The 23,886-nt window shown below is 43.0% G+C and overlaps 1 protein-coding gene across 10 annotated transcripts in view; it reads right to left on the bottom strand.

Moving 5' to 3' along the window:
- Positions 1-23,886, bottom strand: part of PTPRD (protein tyrosine phosphatase receptor type D) — a 1,482,181-nt gene that overhangs the window by 342,201 nt on the left and 1,116,094 nt on the right. For all 10 annotated transcript variants that reach the window (XM_029605256.1, XM_029605331.1, XM_029605320.1 and 7 more), the window contains one exon: positions 16,701-16,798. In XM_029605256.1, the coding sequence (XP_029461116.1) occupies positions 16,701-16,798 (98 nt within the window). The remainder of the gene's footprint in view (positions 1-16,700; positions 16,799-23,886) is intronic.

Here is a 23,886-nt window from a genome sequence, read left to right on the forward strand (position 1 = left end):
GTTCGTGGACCCTTGGGCCGGCTGAGACTGCAGGTGCCGTGCTGTGGATACCCACAGTGGGCGTCGCAGCCGGGAGGCGGCACTGAGGAGAGACTTCAAAGACGGCTTCACCACTGGAAGCCCAAGGTCCCCCCCAGGAGGAGCCCATAGGGACCAGGTCTTAGGTGGATCCTATGCGACCAAGGATCAGAAGAGCAGCCTTCCGAGGTAATCCAATGATGAGATGGCTCCCAGGAGGTCAGGAGAGACTTTACCCTTGGAAGCCCGCGGTCCCCCCAGGAGAAGCCCATGAGGACCCGAGCCGCTGGGTCTTAGGAGAACCCTCCTGGCGGTGATGAACAAGTACCTGTGGCAGTAGGAAGAGACAAAACCGAAGTCCAGGAACAAGCCAAGGTCGGGAGCCAGAAGTCAGATATCGGATGCCAAAACCAGGGACGGAAGCAGGAGCCAGAGTGGAAGAACGAAGCAAGGTCAGGAGCCAGGAATCAGACGTCAGGAACAATCAGGAATCAGACGTCAGGATAAGCAGGAAGCACAACCCGGCAGCATCTGATCAGCAAGGAGGCGTCCTCTGTTTTCCCATGCTGGCCCCTTTAAATAGAGAGCCCCTGCGCGCGCGCGTGTGCCTAGGAGGCGGGACCAGCAGTGGATCGCCGGCAGCGTCTCCCTCACAGGGGGGACGCCGCAGTAGGCCGCATCTCAGGCCTGGGCGGCCGCTTCTTGGGTTCAGCAGGCCGGAGGGGGCTCCCACGGATAGAGCGGACCGGGTGGTGAGTGGAGATCCCAGGGCACAACCCGGGATTGCAACACAGGGTATGTAACCAATTTGCCTATAACATTCAAAATCCGCCAAGAGCCATGAACCTGCTTATCTGTTTTTGAGCAATGTATCAGCAAATGAAGTTGATAATCCTAAATCTTTACACGCTCCTTGAGCAACTTCACTCTGTCCCTCATCTGCCTAGAGGTGGGAGCCAACTCACTGATCCAAAATGCCCTAAAGACAACTAGAACAAAAGCTGTTCAAAATAGACTAATCTCTAAATCTGAGAAACACACTTCTGACAAGCCTACCACAACACCAACACCAAATTATGAGTAATTGGGTGACTGCAAAACCTCAAAATATAGCATCAAGATTTGTGATGCTGTGATGCGACAATATCATAGCCTCTGAATAGGGTTATTTACTTCGGCATGCTAGTTGGAGAAGAAGAACAGCACAAAAGTTAGATAGCCAACTTGTTCGGGCCTGAATAAATCAAGAAGGAATGATACGGATGATACATTTTTTCACCAGCACAGATCTAGCAGAAAAAATTGCTAAGCAAAACTCTGATAGACCTGGGCACAGTCAGGAGAAACAAGGCTGCAATTCCAAATGAAATGCAGTCTGATCTTACAATAAAGAGCTTCTCATTCATCTTTGCTTTTGACGGGGATCTCACAGATTTTTCAGACGTGCCCAGAAAATCTAAAGCAATAATGATACTATCAGCAATGCACTATGACATGACAGTAATTGGAAAGGAAAGAAACCCACTTATTATGGACTACAAGAAAACCAAAGGTGGGGTGGATAACCTGATCACTTAGTACATATGAAAACTTGCAAATAAAGAATAAACAGGTGGCTAAAGACAATGCTTTTCAATTTGATTGATGTTGGTGTAATTGCCAGTTTTGTGGTTTGGATGAGAAATCATCTTGCTTGAAACAGCAGATTGCCTTGAGAAAGATGGCACCTGTTTCTTTCTTATCTGGGAGAGCAGTTTATTAATGGTCTGATTAAGCAAAGACTATGTGAAGCCAATAAACTGACCAGACTGATCAGAACTGCACTGATTGCACTGGACTTCAAAATCTCAATATTCACCACAGTACTTGCTATGGAGAAAAAGGGTACAGTGCGCTGTCTGTCTCAGAGCAAATCACAAAGACATAGTGAGGACTGCAAAAGGTTTGTGCGCCGAGAGCACCTCACTACCATAAAGCCGTATTATGAATGTGTTCACTGAAAAAGTCAATGCAGGACTACTCTTGCTTCAGGAAACACATTAAAGCCTAGCTCATCTCCCAGGCCTTTAATGCCAACCCCCAAACTGTCTTCACCTTAGAAAGCTGGACAAGCTTTTGGGTGTGCGACCTGTGCCACTCCCACCTCCTCCTCTCTCCCGTACACTTACATATGATGTCTGCCAGCAGCTTAGCGTGGTTTTTCCTATTATAAGCAGTATATAAGAGCTCTTACTACCTCTACTACTAAGCAAAAGACTGAGGATCACTATGCAGGAGAAAGGAGGCCTCTGTCTGTGGTGGCAGGTGAAGGATCAATTTGCAAGGAGGAGATGGAGGCGGAGGAAAAGGAAAAAGAAAGAAGGGGATGCTGGGTACTGCGGGCAGCGATATGAAAAGGACAGAAGGGACACTGTTGTTAGGTAGAGAGTATGGGAAGTGTGTGTAGGAGGGGTAGTGGTGCCGGGCGGGGGAAATAAGTCCACTGTGCCGGAGCCACTGACATTGCTGAAGGAGGGAGTGCTGAGCCAGAGCTGCTGCCAGAAAGGGGGGTGGGGGAGGCATCTGTTTCCGTTTTTGCACAGGGGAACCCTTTAGCCTAGAACGGATCCTGCCAGAAAGCAGTGAAAGAAGCTGAAATTTACATCTACTGATTGCTTTAAATTTACCGCCACAGATTGCCATAAACTGACAGGCGACAGTTTCTGAGTGCTTGAACAAGTTGCTCAACCAGCTACTTTACTGAAATAAAGTCTATTTATTTTAAACATAGGTGGCATTTATTTATTTACCTAAAATATTTATAGACCGCTTATTACAAGTGATTGAATTATTATTGTCGAGTTATTTTCAAGTTTGTGTTTTTATTGTGAAGAGTCGACATTAGCACTGATTTTATTTCAAAATGTGTTTAACTATAGCTATTACTGCTGACTTACCTCTAATTTTCAGTCTGTACTATATATCTTCATCTACTGCAAACTACTGCTCCTGATCTCTTATCATATGCTGTACCTGCCTTGAGTAAATTAATTATGCAAAAAACTGAGTAATAAATCCAAATAGATAGATGACGACAGGTGCATTTATTCTGGAGACAAAGGATTTTTCCTACATTTATAAAAATAAAAATATATTTTCACGGTAAATAAGATATTTTTAAGTAATAAAAAAGTTTAATTAAAGTAAAAACATAGATCTTGTTGCTGTAGTTACTCTTTATTGGGAATATGAGTGGGATCTAAGAGTTCTCCAGAATTGTCGATTTAGGGGTTCTGAATGTCCTCCAAACAATATTCATGGCTTTCTTTTCAGGACAGGCAGTGAGGGTTAATCATGTTCAATTAGCTTAAAGATATTCTTGCATCACTGAATTCCAATTTCAGAACTATATGTAAAAGTTTTATAAACAAATAAAGGAACTTAAGTAATGATTCAGGGAAACATATTTCATTATGAAGCTTAGTTAAACATTTAAATAAATGTTTTGGCTTGACTATTGCGTTTACACGCAGTATCCCATCCTATAACAGGACAGTGTCAGCCTTTCAGCAGGTCATCCTATAACGCTGGCACAATGTGTGGTCAGCGGCACAAGAGGCTGCTCAGCACGGCAGAGGGCCACAATGCTGGTGGGTTATCAACTCCACACCAGAAAAAGAGTAAGCCCTGATAGGATGAGGGGAAGGACAGGAGTCTGAAAGGAAGGGGAGGTGAGAGTTGATGGATGGAGTAGGAAAGACAGTGTGTGTGTGTGTGTGTGTGTGTGTGAGGAGAAGAGGGGAGAATAGAGAACGGGAAAGGGGAAGAGAGTGAGAATGGGAAGAAAGGGTTAAGTGAGGAGGGGAAGGAAAGGCAGTGAGTGAGAGGAGGGGAGAAGAGGTGAGGAATGAAGGAAAAAGGTGATAAAGAAGAGAGAGCAAGAGTGCATGGGCATGTATGTGGGAGAGAGTGCACCTTGCCATCAACCCCACCACTACCATAGACACTCACATACAATCCTGTACTCTCTAATCAAAGAGACATAAAGACCCACGCTCCTCAGAAAGACACCCACATGCCACACACAGACATACACACATAAACGCATACACACAACCCTCGCACTCCAACATGTATTTATTTTATTTCCAGGTTTTTGTATACTGTACCTGCAGAAAAACTGATCAGAGCGGTTCACAACATCATAAACACAGTCACAAAATGTTAAAAACAATATAAAAATAAACACCATAAGTCTGATAAAAATATAAAATGCAGAACAGCTACTGACTTGTTTTCTTGGGTAGAGCCATGCCTTTATTTTCTTCCTGTATGACACAATTTGTTTCCAACCTGCTGTTTGATGATGCTGAATTCCACAGTGTAGGCCCAAACACTGAAAACATCCTATTTCAAAAGGCTACCTTTTTGATCTCTTTTACCCCAGGGATGACAAACAAGATGTCATTTGCAGACTGTAAATTACGACTTTAAACATACCTACTTACTCCGTAGATAACTAAATAATATTCTGTACTCATTGAGACACAAACATCCACATCATCCACTCACACACACACACACACACACACACATACTCGACCCGACAGCACACAAAGCACCAGGTTTGTATGTCAAAGGAGACTTGGGGGAAGGGTCTCTATTGTGCCGTTAATGGAGGAAGGTTAGCATAAATGTCAGAGGAGGGACTTGAAGCTTACTGTATGGTGGTGCTCAGTTGATTCGTATTGCGAGTGAGGGACTTTAGAGAGTGAGGAGAATGTGTGGTCATGGGAGGCTTAATAGCTGACAGGTTTGGGTATGCATATAGGCAAGCGAGGAAGACGTCACAGTACTGAAAGTGCATGTTTTAAGCCCATCATTTTTGACAGGTTTCTATTAGATTTATATAAAAATGGATATTTCAAGAAAAAAACAATAGATTCCATACTGCTTATGACAGGGGCAAACAGTGGATTTCTCAAGCCCATGTTAATAATGGTTTATGGACTTGTCCTCTAGGAATTTGTCCAAACATTTTTAAACCCAGGTACTCTAACATCTTGTAAAACCCTCAGTAATGGTGGACCCTTGGTGCTATGGTGTGGTTGGCGCAGCCCAAACAGCAAGCTCACTAGGTGCAGGCCAACAGCTGGTGGACAAAACCTGAGACGGGACCGACTGGAGCTTAACCTAAACCAACGACCTCCTCCGTAGATTGACCCTTGGGTTACGGCAGCCGGCAAGTCTTCAGTAGGTCCCTAGGGCAGTCCAGGAAATGGAGTCCAAAGCCAAACAAAGGTCAGTGCTGGCAGCAGACAGCGAAGACAGGAAGACAAGCCAGAGGTCAGGGCAGGCAGCAGACAAGGCAAGGTAGGTTCCAAAACAGTGGTCCAGGTGGCAATCCCGAAGGGTCAAGGTCCAAACAGAGGTCAAATCTGAGAAGACAAGCCAGGGAGATCAAGACGAAGACAAGGGCCAGGACAAGAAAAAGACTCGGGCAAGGTAGGACAAGACGAATAAGGACAAGGGAACAATGGAAAAAAGGCCAGGAACAGGAACAGGAACAGGAGCAGGAACAGAAACATAGCATCAGGATCAGGAACACCGTAACAAGCACAGGCAAGGCAACACACACACTGAAGACCAAAGAACTCTAGGGACCTGTTGGTGAGGTGTCATGGGATTGTTTCGGCCAGACTTTTAAGGGGAGAGCCAGTGATGTTATCAAAGGGTGCTGCAGGGGCTTTTCCCGCTGTGGGCCCTTTAAGTCTGAGTAAGCCATGCATGAGCGTGTAGGCAGACCCGAGTCAGAGAGAGGAAGATGGTGGCATCCAAGCTTGGTATACCATGCTCTCCATGTGCTACAGGAGGAGGCTGGCCAGGCCTGGGGTGAGTGTGGAGGCTCAAGGGAACATCCTGTGGGGTGAGTGCGGAGGCTCAAGGGAACATCCTGTGGGCTGCCAAATCTAACAATGAATTCCAGAGTTTAATTATGCTTTGAATAAAAAGTATTTCTCCAATTTGTCTTAAATGTGTCACCTAGTAACTTCATTGAATGTCCTCTAGTCTTTGTACTTTTTGAAAGCGCAAACAACCGATTTGTGTTTACCCATTTCAATCCACTCATTATTTTATAGACCTCTATCATATCTCCCCTGTCATCGCTTCTCCAAGCTGAAGAGCACCAAACTGTTTAGCCTTTCCTCGTAACGGAATTGTTCCATGCCCTTTATCATTTTGATCACCCTTCTCTGTGCCTTTTTTAAGTTCTGCTATATTTTTTTTGAGATGCGGTGACCAGAATAGCACACAGTGTTTATTACATTTGTAAGCATTCAGGACATCCCCACAAGCTGCCTTACTCACCCTTGATATTGTCAGATCAGTTTTGTGGCAAGGACATGATCCCAAAGAGACAATGCTGCTCCATGCAACACAGGACATCTCCAGCCGCCCCTTCCTCGGATATCCCACAGGCATGCGGGTGCTCTAAGTGTCCTGCCTTAAAGGACCTGCAGTGGGAACCCTACCATGGTGTCTCTGATGACGACATTGGCACTCTCATACATAAGGCTCCTTCAGAGGAGCCTCAGACGCCTCAGCAAAGGGTCCTCCTATCTTGAGTAGTGCGTGTTGCCAGCATCCTTCGTCATCTCTCCAGCCTGCCCTGCCTTGTCCAGTCTTGCTTCGTCTCTCCAGCCTTGTCTTGTCTCTCCAGCAGGTCCAGCCTTGTCTTATAAGAAGCGGGGTGAGCATGAGCCCTTCGTGCTGCGGCACAGTTGATGATGCCTTGCGGGTGAGCCCACTAGAGCTTCACCTGTATCAGATGCCTTCACCGTGGGTTGAGCCCTTGAGCTCCAGGTTCCAGCAGGACTTAGGTGGTTCGAAGAAACGAAGACAGAATCCAGAGGCAGTTCAAGAGTTGGGGCTGGCATCAGATAACACAAGTTTCAGGGCTAATGTCAGATCTAGTTGGCAAGCAAGGGATAGGTTGAAATCCAAAGCTGAGATCAGAACCAGAAAGACAGGCCAAGCAGACAATAGACAAAGGAACATGACAGGACCAGATGGGCACATCAAGACAAGACTCTGAGGACAAGGATAAGGCAAGGAGACAAGGCAAGGCAAAAAAGACAGGGCAGTAGCAGGAATAATATAAGGTGAGGCAAGGCTGGCAGCCAACGGCCTTTTGCCCTTACTATGTCACAGGGGCCGACCAATGGCACCAGTAGCCCCTGTGACACAGTAAGGGCAAAGGGCCGTCGGCGCCATTTTGATTACTGGCAGCCAACGGCCCAAGTGCAGGAGATCGCTCCCAGACCCCCGCTGGTCTTGGGGGGGGGGGGGGGGGGGGTCAGGAGGGTTGTAGTTAATTTTTTAGTTTTTTTTATATTCGTTCCATAAGAAACACATACATTCTCCCCCCCCCCCACACACACACACTTTTGGGGGGAAAAAGTGTGTCTTATGGAGCGAAAAATACGGTAATTATTTTTGCTAGGTCCTTGTCCTCCATTAATGCACCTTTTACCCTCAATCGTCAACAGTCCATCTGACTCCTTCACAGGTTTTTTTGCTTTGAATGTACCTGAAAAATGTTTAATTATGCATTTTTGCTTCTTCAGCAAGCTTCTTTTCAAATTCTGTCTTAGCCTTCCTTATCAATGTTTTGCATCTAACTTGCCAGTGCTTATGCTGTTTCCTGTTTTCTTCATTTGTATCTCTTCTCTTTTTCATTTTTTTTAAAGATGTTCTTTTTGCTATAATAGGCTCTCTCACCTCTCCTGCTGGCAGTCATTTGGCCTTCTTTCCACCTTTTTTAATGCATGGAATTTATCTGTTCTGGGCTTCCAAGATGGTATTCTTGAACCACAATCATGCCGGATATAAAAACCTTTGTAGCTGCTCCTTTCAGTTTTTCCTAATCATTTTTCTTATTTTCTTATAATTTCCCTTTTGAAAATGAAATGCTATGTGTCATCTGCAAATCTGATCATGTTACTAGTCATTCCCTTTTCCAGATGTTTAATGAATATTTTGGGCAGCACAGGGCCCAATACCTATCCCTATGGTAGTTCCCTAATGAACTTTTTCCACTTGGAAAACTGCCTATTTAGTCCTATCCTTTATTTCTTGACTTTTAACCAGTTACCAATCCACAATAGAATATTGCCTACAATCCCATGACTTTTTAATTATCTAAGGACTCATAGGGGACTTTGTCAAATGCCTTCTGAAATTCTACATATGCTATCTCAACTGGCTCACCTTTGGCTATATGCTTATTTATACCTTCAAAAAAATCTAAAAGATGGTAAGACAAGAATTTCCTTAGCTAAAACCATGTTTACTCTTCTCTACTGAGCCATGATTTTGTTTTAAAGAACGGTTTCTACCATTTTACCAGTGCAGTCATCAAGTTTACTGGTCTATAGTTTCCTGGATCACCTCTGGACCACTTTTTAAAAATTGGTGTCATATTGGCTACCTTCCAGTCTTCAGATATCGTGGCTGTTTTAAATTACAAGTTACAGAGTACTAGTAACAGATTAGCAATTTCATGTTTTAGTTCTTTTAGAACTCTGGGGTGGATGCCATCTTGTTCCAGTGATTTGCTGCTCTTTAGTTTGTCAAATTGATCTATTACATCCTCTTTTATCACAGATAATTTTTTAGTTGCTCAGTCTCCACCATTAAAGAACGTTTCGGTCTTGAGTATGTTTCCAACATCCTTTATAGTAAAGATGGAGATAAAGAATTAATTCAGTTTAACTGCTATTTCCTTGCCCATCCTGAGCATCCACTTTAACTTAGTGATCTTTCCTAAATCAGCATTTGGAGACAGATTTATAAATGACAAATAGGCATATATTTTATTAGATGTGAATGGAAGTCACTGTTGACTTTTCATAAGAAAAGGACAATTAGCCCATAAAAACAGACTTATTTATATCTTACTTGTCAAGGTTTTATAGGCTGGGGTAAACAGCTTTTGTGTGTTCATCAAATAATAAGATTTGCCAAGGGCTTCATTAAGCAGGAAGCAAATCACATAAGACAAAAAGTGCAATCTGGTCATCAAAAAATGAATTGTGATCATGGCCAAGCTATTCAAGCAGTTATGAAGCACGCACACTTCTAATTTAGGCAATTAACAAATAGGAAAAAAAGAATTCTTTAAAAATACACACAAGTTCCAATCAATATTTCAAACTTTTTGCTGGGCTGCAAACCTCCTGTTTGAAAGGGCTTTATGTACTAGCAAATCACTTCTATATAGCCTGGGTAATTATACGTAAAGCATTTACACCACCATGCATTTAAATAAAAACAGTTAAGGATAAGAAAATTTGGGCCAATTCATTTTCTGTTGTCAAACTGAAATTCATTTTTGAAAGTTTATAATGTGTCTTGACAGAAGAGGAGTTCTACTACTAGTCTGTTCTCCTTTGCTTCCCAGCTAGCTTCCAACCTGGAAGACTGAAAATAAGATGCATCTGGGACCCGGAAATCAATGAATGAAACTAATCTGTTATTAAACCTAGCTCTCGCCACTGTAATTCACAGGAGTGCTGTACCTGTAATTACAGTGCTTAAAACTATATTTATCTGTTTTCTACTTGCAGATGGCTTTGCCATGCACAATATACAATTTTCACATAGGAACTTGCAAATGGATTTAGATATCAGGAGCAATCATCATTCTAGATATGCAGTGCTGTAAACTTAGACTGATCCAATATGAATGTTTATGGCTACAATGTGATGCCTGTTTTAAAAGAATCTATTAGAGGCAGCATCTCCAAATGGATTTGTTTTGTGCGTAACTTGACAGGAATGTACCTCTTCCCAGGGTATGTTGGGAAAGATCTCAAATTGACTGCTAATGTTTGTCTTAATACTTGCATTGTGCCAGAGAGAGCTTCCTTCTGGAGTTCATAGGATGTTATATGCACAGGCAACATGCCCTGGTGTGCCTGGAAGTTCTGTTTAATCTGTTTAATTTAATTGGTAGTGGTGTCCAATACAATTGGAACTATTTCTGTATCTTTCTGTCACATTTCCTTGGTCTCTGATTGCATCCCGAAGTTATTAAGGATCATCTCTCTCTACAAACATTCCATGGAATAGTTGCATGGTACTGACACTCGCAATGCTGTTCCTAAGCTTTTCTCCTCTAACATAATGTCCAGTTTTCTAGCATCAAACTTTTTATCGGGTGAAATGGGAATATCCCAAGTGATCACAACTTCCTCATTCCTTACAATTCTGTTAGTGTCATGATCACAGTGTTTTTCTGGTACAGAGATGAAATGATGTCTACACAGTTTCTTGTGCCTGTACAGAGGCATTATCAACTTTTTAAATTGGTTATGCCTCTTTCAATGCACCCTATCATCCCTCTGGCTCAGGTCACCAGATACTCTCATCTCAAGGCCTCTCTCCCCAATTATTGTGTATCAGTTTCTCACCCCCTACTATACACTGTTTCCTTGGATTTCTGCACCCTAAATGCATCACTTCACAGTTATTTGCATTGAATCTTAACTGTCACATACTTGATGACTCCTCACTTATTTATCAACTTCTGTTAGACAACATAACTACAATTCCATGTAGCTAAATACCATGCAGAACAGGTGCACAACTAACTTCTACTAGACAGTTTTTCTATAAAGCAATTCAGTATTCTTTAAAGTGATTTTTGTTTTCACGAACATAAAATCTCCAAATGCATTGGAAAGTTTCTAATTCAATAGGACTTTTACAGCATGTAGAGCTGAAGTTAAAACAGTACAATAAAAGTTAGGGATGTGCATTGTTTTTATGACAAATTAAAATATCGTATGATATTTCATAATTTGTCATATATCGGGGGTCCACAAAAAATGATAGGAAACCCCACTAAATTTCTGAGGTTTTCTTATTGTTTGGGGGGGAGGGCGAAAGGGCACACAGAAAAAAAAAACCCCAAACCCACCCCAACCCTTCAGATCTAATTATTTACAATCGCCAACCCTCCCGACCCCCAAGTCCTTGCGAAGAGCTTCCCTTACCACTACCATGACCTTGGCAAAGATCTTAGGCGCTGTGGCTAGTCTGAAGGGCAAGGCTTGGAACTGGTAATGACAATCCAGGATGGCAAATTGGAGGAACTTCTGATGTTCCTGCTAGATGGGAATATGCAGATACACCTCCATCAGATCCAAAGATGTGAGGTACTTCCCTGCTTGAACTCCCATAATGACAGTGCACACTGTTTTCCATCCAGAATTGCGAAACTCGTAGATATCGGTGATGCCCTTGAGATCCAGTATGGGCCAAAACGACCCTTCCTTTTTGGGCATGACAAAATAAATGGAATATCAGCCCATATTTCACTGCAATTCGGTAATAGAGATCATTACCTTCAGAATCAACAATCATTGTAATGTCGCTTCCACTTCTACCCTCTGAGGAGAGTTGCATGGAAAGACCATGAAGGCATCCAGAGGAAGGTGAAGAAATTCTGAAGCACAGCCATTCCAAACCACTTCGAGAACCCATTGATCCAAAGTAATCTGGGCCCACCTGTGATAAAACTGGGACAGACAACCACCTATTTCCTGCACCACCAGGTGAGCCCTCCAGCCTTCATTGGGAAGTCCAAGGGGCTCCGCCTCCAAAGCCCATATTCTTTCAAGGACCTTGCGTATGAAAGGACTGAGATCTGTGGAAAGGATGGGATCTCTGTATGGAAAAATCTCCCCTATAAGGCCAAAAATGCCAGTAGCCTGGAGAGCGGCCACTCACCCGAGAAGTCCAGGAAACTGGCTTCTTACCCTTTGGCAAACGCTGAACCTGGGTCTCTCCCTGTTTACTTGCCACTTTTTCCAATTCACTGCCAAATGAAAGTGAGACTTTGAAAGGCATATTAGTCAGATTGGATTTTGCATTAGTATCTACGGACCAGTTGCACAGCCACACTGTTGCCTGACCACAATAACTGAAACAGCAACTCTGGTGGCTGTGCATTCAAAGTCACAGCCCACAACAGCCAAGAAGGCAGTCCCCAGTTCTACCATAAGGCCTAAATAGGACCCAACACCACAAAACTGCAAGGTAATCCAAGCTACCAAGGCACAATAGGAAGCAATCTGAAGGTTCATTGTCACTGCCTCAAATGCTTGAGCTGCACCTCACTCTACCCTGAAGGTGGTACGTTTTGTGACAGAACCACCAGGATATCCACCTTAGGGAAACACAACTGCTTTCTGGCCTGCGGATCCAAGGGTTATTAAACCCGCTAAGATGCGTCCTCCTTTAAAGGATGCTTCTGGTGCATCGCATTCCATTCTAGATCAATCAATTCCTGGATTGCATCCATGAAGGGAAAGAAACAAGAAGCCTTGCACAGGGTGACCAAAATAGGATCTGCAGAAGCAAAGAAGTCAGGCCCAGCCATTCTGAGGGTCTTCAGGGTCTGAGATATCAGACCCGGCAACTATCACTGAAAGAAATGTAGAATAATTCTATATGGCTCCAAATCTGGGGGAATATCCCCTTCCTCACTAGAATAGCCTCCACGTCATCACTGGCATCATCCTGATCACCTGCACTACAGCTCTGTCAGATTGCATGCATTAGGGCACTTGACAGTGGAGACAGGCAGAGGAGCATTTGGAGTGCCTGGACCTACCTTATTAGGAATTGCCGCTTCAGCACACCGGCACAGTAGAAATGTCTGCAACCCCTGGAAGAATTCCACCCAGGAAAAGAAGGCCAGATCCATACCTGGCTCCACGGACGCAAACCTGATGTCCTGCGAGCCAGTGTCCCCTGAGGACTCGACACGTAGACCAACTGAGGAAGAGTATCCCCTGCAGTGTCTCCCTCAATCCCACTCCACACAGATCATGAAGAAGGACCATCATTGGCAAAGTCGGAAGGAGAAAAATCTCCCCGAGCATCCAGGCAGCGCTGACACAGGCTTAAAGAAAGCTCCGGCTGAATGGCTCTGATGTGGCAGGCAGCACAGATAGATAGGTGCTAAGGTTTCTTCTCCGTGGGTGCCATGCTATAAACACACAGCCCAATGAAGGCTCAGGCCTAGCTTTCCCGCGCATACATGCATGCCTAATATGGACACATAAAAATATGCATCCAAGCCCACACGCCTAGGCCACTCGTCCTACTGGACACCCAGAACAAAAGCCTAAACTGTGCACATAAGAAGTGCATCCAAAAGGAAGAACACCCAATTGTACGCACAAACAAGAATGGACATGCACCTGTACAAGCAAGTGTGTGCCGATGGACTGAAGCTAAAAAGCACGTGATAGTATCCAGTGGCCTACCACACACCAAAATGAGAGAAGGCTAGGAGTGGGGCCTAGTCAAATGGCTTCTCAACTCACTGTACCTGCACTCTCTCTTCACCTTACAGAACTCCCCAGAGACATGAGTGGGAAAGTCAAACGCCAAGGAAACAGACCCTTCTCCTGCTGTCTTTCTGTCGCTCCTTTTTTTATTTAGTTAAAAACTTTTCACTGAGTTCAGCCCTCCCTGACTCAGAGCAGGAATGGGTCCCAGCTATGGAGGGAGAGGGCTAAAGCCTTCACTGCTGAGCCTCTCTCTTTTACCCGGCAACCGCTAATTGGAATTTAGATCCACACCAGTCATGGTTATTGGACTCAGGCACTCTACTGAGGGAGGGACTACACAGAATCACCTCAGGAGGCAAGCGGTGCTATGTAGACATATCCTTTCCAACTTATTTCAAAGGTAGGCGTTAATTTCTGCCGCAGTAAAAACTGCTTTTCTGTACACCCTCCAACTTAATATCATGGCGATATTAAGTCGGAGGTCCCAAAAGTTAAAAATAATTACAAATAAAAAAATAAAAAATTTAAAATCGGCCTGCGGCTTGAAAACCGGATGCTCAATTTTGCAGGCGTCCGGTTTCCGAACCCATGGCTGTCAGCGGGTTTGATAACGGACGCCGGCAAAATTGAGTGTCGGCTGTCAAACTCGCTGACAGCCGCTGCTCCTGTCAAAAGAGAGGCGCTAGGGATGCGCTAGTGTCCCTAGCGCCTCTTTTTACCGAAGGCCCTCATTTGCATGTGGGCCAATACTAAATCTTCGCGCACAGGAGAGTGGGCGCTCGCCCGCTCTCCCGTGACTTTTACTGTAACAGCTCATAACTGCACTAACCACATCCTCTGGCAACAAATTCCAGAGCTTAATTGTGCATTGAGTAAAAAACTTTCTCCGATTAGTCTTAAATGTGCTACTTGATAACTTCATGGAATGCCCCCCCCCAGTCCTTCTATTATCCGAAAGTGTAAATAACCGAGTCACATCTACTCGTTCAAGACCTCTCATGATCTTAAAGACCTCTATCATATCCCCCCTCAGCCGTCTCTTCTCCAAGCTGAACAGCCCTAACCTCTTCAGCCTTTCCTTATAGGGGAGCTGTTCCATCCCCTTTATCATTTTGGTTGCCCTTCTCTGTACCTTCTCCATTGCAACTACATCTTTTTTGAGATGCAGCGACCAGAATTGTACACAGTATTCAAGGTGCGGTCTCGAGCGATACAGAGGCATTAAGACATTTTCCGTTTTATTAACCATTCCCTTTCCTAATAATTCCTAATATTCTGTTTGCTTTTTTGACTGCCGCAGCACACTGAGCCGACGACTTCAAAGTATTATCCACTAAGATGCCTTGATGGTGCTGTCCCGGCCCACCCCGCCCCTCCTCACCCAGATTCCCCCCGTCCCCCGGCTCACCCCTTTGAAGAGGCCCAGCACTTGTGCCTGTATCGGGGATTACGCGCATGGCCGGGCCCCTTTGAAAATTCTCGCAGCATGTGCAAGGCCCGACCATGTACGTAAACCCCAGGTTTTACGTACCAGGCCTTTTAAAATCCGGCCTTAAGGCACAAAATAAGGGCAGAACACTCACCCCCTCCCCTACTGATCTTGTCTGCTTTTCCAACCCATCTGGACCAACTCATCTCTGAAGCCTTTTATCATGCATCTGTAAAGGATCCTTTATAAGGTACCTTATGCCATTGCACACATCACTATAAAAATAAGACTAGTACAGTGACAACTTCTTGTAAGAATTTGCCTTTTGTCAGCAGAAATGCTTATTTAAACATTATAGGCCCGATTTTTAATGGCCCGCGCGTGCGAAAAACAGGGGTTATGCGTGCGGTCGGGGCTTGTGCGCGCCACGTGCATAACCCCTGTTACCTGCACAAGAGCTGGGCCTCAGCAAAGGGGCGGTCTGTGGGGGCGGGGCTGGAAGCGTCTGGTACAACAGCCACTTGCTGCTGTGCCGGGGGATCACGCGCTGGGAGGGTGCTGGAGTATGCAACTTGCTACTGCTCCTGCTCCTTTGGAGGAGCAAAAGGTAATAAAAAAACCCAATGGGTACCTAGGATAGAGGTAGGGGGCTCTTAATTGGAGAGGACTGGGAGGGAACTGGGGAAGCCAATGATGCATCGCTGTGTGATTTTTTTATTACTCTGCTCCGCCTTGCGCGTGCCGCCTGCGATTTTATAACATGCGCGCACATGTTATAAAATCGCACGTCTATGTGTGCGCACCGGGTAGCATGTGCACATGGACAAATGCATATTTTTTAAAAATCTACCCCTAAGTTTTCACAACAAGTTTAAAGAATTATTTTGGAAGGTAAGAATATGTTGCATTTACCAAAGATGATTTTGAAAGATCATCTAAAAGGAGCAATACTGTTAGACACTAAAATCTGTCCTTCTCTGATGTTGGAAGATGGCTGAAAACCTTGTTATTGTAATAAGTAGGCTTTGTAGTACAGAGTCATGTTGATTAATACATTTGTCATAACTTATAAAAATTTTCAGCTTGTCTACAGAAAATATATAAAATCAAAGCTACATAGTACTTACCAAGAATTGCAAAGTAAAACTGGAAAAAATGACTTGACGAGAGTAATCAAATTTGTAAACAATTTTTCAGTCCATGGTAATTACTTTCCCAATCTTTCTAAAACAGCACTTATCTAATCTACTTCCTAAACTCAAAACCATATATTCCAAAAGTAGCTTTCAATAAGTAAGCATTGAAATAACAGCCACAATAATTGCTAACTTCTCATAGTACTCTTTGACCTTTGTTTAAAATAGAAACAAACCAGCAACAGTTACATATAAGGAATAAGAAGAATTTCTCTGGGATCTGCTTTATATTCACCACAGATATTCCAGTATCAGCCTATGGTTTCAGAAATGTACTGTGCAGCGTAACATAGCACCATTTGGCTTGTTTACACTCATGTGCTTTAGTAATGGCAAAGGTCACAGAACTCTGCTCTGGCATTTCAGTTCTCAGGAAGAACTACATTTATAGTTGTTTCATTCATTCTCCTTCTGTCCTGAGTGTAGTATCTGTGTTTGCCTCTATAAATCATCACGTGCATACATTCTGAGTTTATAATTCTTAAAATATAAAGATTGAAATTGTGCCGTGGGGAAAAAAAAATATGTTCAAGATGTATTTGCAACTTCTCTTGTAGTCAAACGGATATCTCATTGAATAATGCCAACTACAGAAGGTAGCAGAACTTGTAGTGACCGACAGAAATAAGGACTCCCTTTGACATACTCAAGCCTGCTGAAGAGTTAAGAATAAAGGTTTTATCGAGTCTTAAATTTCACTTTAAAAATTACCTCGTACTCTTGGGAAAACTTCAAATTGTCATTAGCTTTCAATCTTTCAATGTGATCTGCAAGTTCCAAGATGGGTATTGGGGGATGGCTAGCCATACCTGTTAGAGGAGAGAGAAGGGAAAGCAACTTTGAATAGAAACGGCAGCAAGAACACTTATCTAGATTTAGAATACACATTACATGGAGTTAGAGCAGTTAGAAATATATAAGCAATATAGATGTTGTACATGGGGGAAGCAGGCAGTTTGGTTACTCAAAGCAGAACATGCTCTGAAGAGATGAGCTTTGAAGCCAAATGGAAAGTCACCAAGCATATTCCCAAGCTAACAATCCTAGCGTAAAAGAAGAAAGTTACCGAGGCATGAGTTAATGGGATTAGGCAGAGAAAAAATGAGACGTTAGACCTGATGTCGACATCTGCCTTGAGTAATGATTGCTATGTCATTTCAAACGCCTTTTCTGCACTGGATGAAATGGAAATCTGTATTGAATTAGATGACAGAAGGTGAACTAATGACAGAGCAACTGAAATAGGAGTGGAGTAGCCTAGTGGTTAAAGCAGTAGGTGAGAACTAGGGAAGCCAGGGTTCAAATCCCACTGACACCCCTTGTGACCTTGGGTAAGTCACTTCAACCTACACTGCTTCAGGGATTTAGACTGTAAACTCTCCAAGACAGTGTTTCTGAACCCCCTTCTGGAGGCACACTAACCAGTCTGGTTTTCAGGATATCAGTAATGAATATGCAAGAAATAGATTTGTATATAAGTCTCCAAAGTATGCAGATCTTTCTCATGCATATTGATTGAGGCAATCTTGAAAACTTGACTGGCTAGATATACCTCCAGGAGAGGGCTGGGAAACACTGTGCAAGGGACCAGGAACAGTACCTCCTTGAGCTACGGATGAAAAGGCCTGAGCTAACTATAAAATAAATAAATAGGCCTAAAAGGAAAAGAATAGCATTTTTGTAGGAAACATAAAAAGTGACTAACTAACTTAAAAAATGAAGGTTACCAGCATAACAGGAGACACCTGAACTTGCAAAGGAAATGGTAGTATAAATAATAATTAAAAAAAAATGAAATGATACCTTTGGCTGATATAAGGTTTTAACTAGAGAATACATGTCTTAAGTATAGGAATATTTGTTGATTTCTTTCATATTTTATGAGGATTAGAGGTGACCAATATTCACATGCAACCACTGGTATAACATGACAATTGATATAACATGCACCATTGATCACAGACAACAAAACCACAGAAGACAAAGTTGGACAATGGATAACTAGCACTCCTTCAAAAATGTTTTCACTAGTAGCAGATTGTAGAGGCAGGGGTTGTGGCAAAAAAAAAAAAGAAAGAAGTAAAAACCATGCACCCAAATAAACAGATCTTAGCCAAGCTAATATCTTCAAGTCGTTCTTGACCCCAGACTCCCTTGGTCAACCCCCAAAAATACCTACAATCTACTTCAGGTGTAAACATCTTTGTCTACTGATGGGAAGGTTAAAAAAGAGGACACGGGTTGGGTGGTGGGAAGAGGGGGCTAACCAGCACAGTCTACCAGCTGCAGATTTGCTGTACTTAGGTTTCAATTTCTTTGATTTTTTATTTTTTTTTTAATCAGTTAGTTCTGCTTTATCTGTCTCTCCTCCCATCCATACCTCTCCCTAGAAACGCAAGACAATTATTTTCTCATCACTCCATTTAGAGCACCTACAACAAACCAATGAGACTGACTCGTTCCCCTGCAGCAAAAATGTACAGCTGGCTAGAGAATGTGAACTAGTGTGCCCCAGAGGGAGATGTGGGGGGATTTTTGAGGAAAATTAATGATGAGTGAGGGCGCTCAAACTGGAAGCCTGGGTGAACATTACATTTTCTTTTGTCATAGAAGGGGGACAAGGGTGCTGCAATACTACAAATCCCATTTCCACTGATGCTCTAAACAACTCATCACGAGACAGTTCCTTCCAATTGGTATTAGAATGACATTGAGAAGTTGCAAGATAAAATGTAAAACTTAAAGGGACGGCAGCACTGACCCTAAACCTTCCACTCTTACACCACCAATGGAAGGTACGATCCCCCTAATGCCAAAAAAACATTATTATTTACAAGGCTTTTTAATTATGAGATTTTTGTTTTAAATAGTGATGGATATTGTAATATGATGCTAGTCAAAGTAAATATCTCAAAGAAATATTGGGAGGGAAGAAGCCAAAAAAGGGTCTATATATTAACATAATAATAAATATTAGAAAGCTTATGTGTACTATAGCATCTGAAAGCCCTTTGTGATATCTATTTTTTTACTTGTTAGAATTAAAGTTACAGTAGCCATTTTATCTGAAGAGCACACGGGTAAGTGCTTGGTATTAATATGACATGTAAACTGATCTGATCCAGATCAAGCACCCAAATGGAAAATATGGGAGCGAAAAGCCACACGAAAACACCAGGATTTTTCAAAAATGGAGGTGGGCGGATGTACATCTATTACAGTGCTTGAACAGAGAAAATAATAAGAGACAAAGATGTTTAGACCTTTTCGAGCGAATCGTGGGAGAGAGTTATTATCATATAAGGACTGAGAGGTAGTTTGGCTAGAGAGGGAGGACACAGAGCCAATCAGGCAGGCGTAGGGGACTGAATTACTGCTCAAAGCTGTAAAAAGTAAAGCCAGTAGGAGATGGGAAACAAAAAATTAGTAACAGTAGCAGAAGACCATCAAAACTACACACATACACATAACTTGCACGCGTATTATGCACACACCATAGAGACACACGAGCACGCATGACAATGTGGTCAGGAAGCTGTATTCAGAGACAAAAAAATCTATAGAAATTTTAAATGCACTCCCTGGAAACAAATACCATCCCTTAAAGATGTCCATAAGAGTGATGGAATTCCTTGCAATTGATTGGACCCGATTCGTTGTAAACACTATAGCTATCTTTGGGGCTTATATACAGCACTAAAGGATTTCTCCAATTTTGGGTCTATGAGAAAAATGCTTAGTACACAGGGCCCGAATTATTTATATCACAAAGTTGAATGACTTCTACTTGGCTGAGATGCTTTGCTAGAGGGACTTTACAAAAAAAAAAAAAAGCCAGAAAAGCTGCAGGTTGAATCATTATCCTCTTAAGAGGATGATTATCTTTTTTTTTAGATGCTTGCATTTATATCTGGAGTGCAATGACAAAAACACACATTGTCTACAAGACATGAGTACAATGTCACATTTATCAACTTGTTTCGCTCAGCCAAACAATGAACAGTCCATTCAAAAACATAAAAGCTAGAGATCTTTTATAACAATTCCTACTCAAATCAATATACAGAAACACACAACACTTTTATCACCTATGTTATCTCACAGGTAGTCCAAACACAATCACCACCCATCGTTAAAAACATTTACAAACATAAGCATTGATTGTATCCAATGAACAAAGTGACTTCTTCATTCCATAATATTAATTGCTTTGCGCACTTGTTAGGTTTCTGTGGAAAAGTGCAAACTTATTTTGCCAGTGAAATGAACACACAACATTATTTTTATTTATTCCATTAGATAGTTTCCAGCCTTTCAGGCCTGCTGTGTAGAACCCTGCTTTCCATTATTCAAGAAATAATCAAACTGCCCAGGGAGACTACAGACATATGGGCATTTTGTACCTGCAGACCTGCAAGCCCATTTTCAAAGGTAAACTCCCCTTGGAAAATCTGAGCCAGTGCTCAAACGGTGGGAACAATGTGCCCACAAATTTTGCATCAGCACCGAAGCAGGTGAAAAGTATGAACCCCAAAAGAAATCATTATGCATACTTTCCCTCTCCTGACCTAATCCCACCCACTTATTAACATAGGTAAAAGTATGCATGGCGTTTTACTTGCAGTAAGGGAGGGTACTATTCAAGCTGTGCTTTTATTCAGCTGAAGTGAATTTGCTCACCTATACAGGTGTTCTTTGCAGACAGCAGGACAACTTAGCAGATGTTGTCAACGAGCTAGATTAGCTGTCTTAGAGCTTTGAAAAACTGAGATGTTCCAGCACAGCCACTGCCATGCAAATCTCCTCATTTGTACAAGTTGACCTTCAACCCTATGGGGAGGAGACTGAGATTGTGTGGCTGATATGTCCTGCTTTTTACAAAAAACACCTGTTAGAAATGAGCAAATTTGCTTTCTCTGTGGAAAAGCAGGACAAGAATCATCCAAACAAGTGGGAACATCCAAGCTTAAAGCTACATGAAAATAATTATTCCTTATACTTTATAGAAAAATATGGAACCTGTATTATTTATTTATGTATATCCCGCCTAAACCAAGGCCCTAGGCAGCTTATAAACCAACATACACAAAATAAAACATTCATGAAATAAACTAGGAAATGTTGAACAAAAGAACTCTAAAAGCATGAAATAAGTTCACATGCTCTCACTGCTAGGGTCATCGACTTATAAAAATGTCAGCCTAAAGAAAAATGTCTTTTGGCATGTGTTTGAATGTTTTATTAGAGTCCATCAGCCGCAATTCCTGAGGCAAAGTGTTCCAGAGAGATTGAAGGGAAGTGATGAAGCAATCAATTGAATAAGCTCTTTAGAATTGTCTACTCAAAACTGCTGTCATGACGTAAAGTATTTTCTAGGCCGTAATGATCATGAGCAGTAAAGGTATGAATGGAAGACCAAGTGTCAGCTTTTCATATTTTCTATGAAGGCAGAACGAAGAGGTGCTAAGGAAGCTGCTATAGCACTGAATTGATGGGCTCTTACTTTTCCTTAGAGAGGGAGTCCTGAGTGATTGTAGCAGTAGGAGGTGCAATCACATATCCAAGCTGAAAGAGTGCTCTTAGAAACTGAAGAAGCCTAATTTACTGGGTTGAAAGCAAGAAAAAGTTATGAAGATTTTCTGTAGGAACTTGTTCTTTGTAAATAGAATAACAAAGCTCATCTGCAGTGAGGCGTATGAAGAGCTTGTTCACTCTTACTGGCGTGTGGCCTTGGAAAGAATGTTGGCAAGAAAATAGATTGATTTAAATGAGATTGAGAGACAACTTTTGATAGGAATTTTGGAGGAATTTTCAAAACTACTATTATGGAAAATCTGAGTCTAGGGAGAGTACGATACCAAGGTAGGTAGATCATTTACCATCCACAGATGTTACTGCTATTAACTTTCCAAGATAAGAACTTCAGTTCTGCTTTGGCTAAAAGGTTGAAATGGCAATTTCATGAGTTGGACCACAGCTACATTTAGACCCCAAGGTACAGGAGAATCTTTAATATGGGAGGTTTAAGATGATATAGTACTTTTGTGAATCTGGCAACTTTAGATTTCTGAGACAAAAGAAAACCTTTGAAATGTTCATGGTATGCTGTAACAGCAACAGGACAGGTAAATGGATCTAGAAAACCTTTTCCATTTGAAGTTCATAAGATCTTCTTGATCAACAATTTCTAGATGCTAAGAGAAGTTGGGCAACTTTGGAAGACAGCTGTAGAGAAACCAGTTTGCTTCCAAAATCCATACAGTCGGAGTCAACAATTGATGATTGGGATTAAGGGTATTCTTGCCATTTTGTATGATTAGAAATGGGAAAAAGCATAATTTTACTGGATGTAGAATCACTAGGTGTTGTAACTATATGCATCAAACTTGGCAAGGCCAAAAATGGGATTATATCATTTGACACCCCTCCCCTTCATAACTTCTGAACTACCATGGCTATAAGTGAAACTGTGCACTGCTTTTGTTGCGTCGGAGATGGACCCTTGGGCCGAGGCGGGGTTAGAGCAACCTGTAGGTAGGGCCCTACGGGTTCCCACTGTCGGCAGCCGGAGTGGGCTGATAGACAGAGGCCGCTGGAGCTTCACCTATACCAGCCCTCGTTCCCCACGGGTTGAGCCTTTGGGTGCCGGGGCCGGCAGGACTTAGGTGGGCCTCGGTGTAGCAACAAAGTAAAGTCTGATACAGTCCAGAGGCAGCGGATAGAGGATGGTGCAGTCAATAGGTGGCGTAGTCCTACCCTGGACTGGATTTGGTACAGGAGCCTAGGCGCCGAAGGAACAGGAGAAAGCAGGAGGCCCCTAAGTAAAGAAAGGTCAAGGCCTTGTAAGTCCACATCCAGAGGATAAGTGAGAGGAGGCGTCTCTGACAGGCTAGGATAAGAGCCGGCGGCAAGCGGTGGTCTTGGCAAGCAACGTAGAACTCTGGACACGAAGGAATAGCGTAGTCAATCAAAGCGAAGGTCAGTGCACGGAGAAGGCAGGTGTAGTCAGACAAGCAGGAGTCAGGGCGCGAAGAAGGCAGGCGTAGTCAATCAAGCGAAGGTCAGGGCATGGAGAAGGCAGGCGTAGTCAGATGTAGCAGAGGTTCAAGTTCGGAGAGAGTCAATGGCGTGGTCAGGCGGAGCAGAGGTCGAAGTTCTAGAAGCAGTCCAAAGAAAAGAGACATGAACTTGAGGAAACACCTGGAGGCAACAGAGAACGAAGGGACCTGTTGCAAAGGCAAGCTCTAACTGCCTTAAATAGGCCAAGTGAGTGATGTCATCCCAGGGGGCCCGGCAGCCTTAGTGTGCCACAGGCCCTTTAAATTGAGAGGAGGAGCGTGCGCGCCTGGGGAAACCCAGGAAGGAGGAGAGATTGGCGGCAGCATCTCTGCCACAAAGAGGGCCCATGAGGGGGGCAACGGCGGCGACATCTCTATCGCGCCACAAAGTCAAGAGCTGCAAGTAGGGCCGAAGAGGGAAGGGCAGCACCGAAGGTGCTCCCTTCGCGTCGCGGCGGTGGAAGGTGAGGAAGGCCCGGCCACGGAACCCGTGGCCGGCCAACATAACAGCTTTGATTGATCATCTGACCTGAAAGTGGTATATAATAAATATTTTTTTAAATAAATGATAGAATAAGTGGAATTAGAGGAAATGCATAGAACAGTCCTTGATTCCATGCAAATGAGAATGTGTCTACAGTCAGACTGTTCTCCACTGGTCTATTTGAATAGTACGTGAGAACATTTTTGTTCAATGATATTTCAAATATTGCAAATAGGTCTAGGATCAGAATGCCCCTTAGTTGGAACAGTTCTTTGGCCACTTGATTGTCTAATGACCATTTGAGTGGTTGTAACTGGCAACAATTTGTCTGCAATCTGGTTTTCTCTCCCCAGCA

The sequence above is a fragment of the Rhinatrema bivittatum genome, chromosome 1 (assembly GCF_901001135.1).
Source record: "Rhinatrema bivittatum chromosome 1, aRhiBiv1.1, whole genome shotgun sequence".
Taxonomy (NCBI): domain Eukaryota; kingdom Metazoa; phylum Chordata; class Amphibia; order Gymnophiona; family Rhinatrematidae; genus Rhinatrema; species Rhinatrema bivittatum.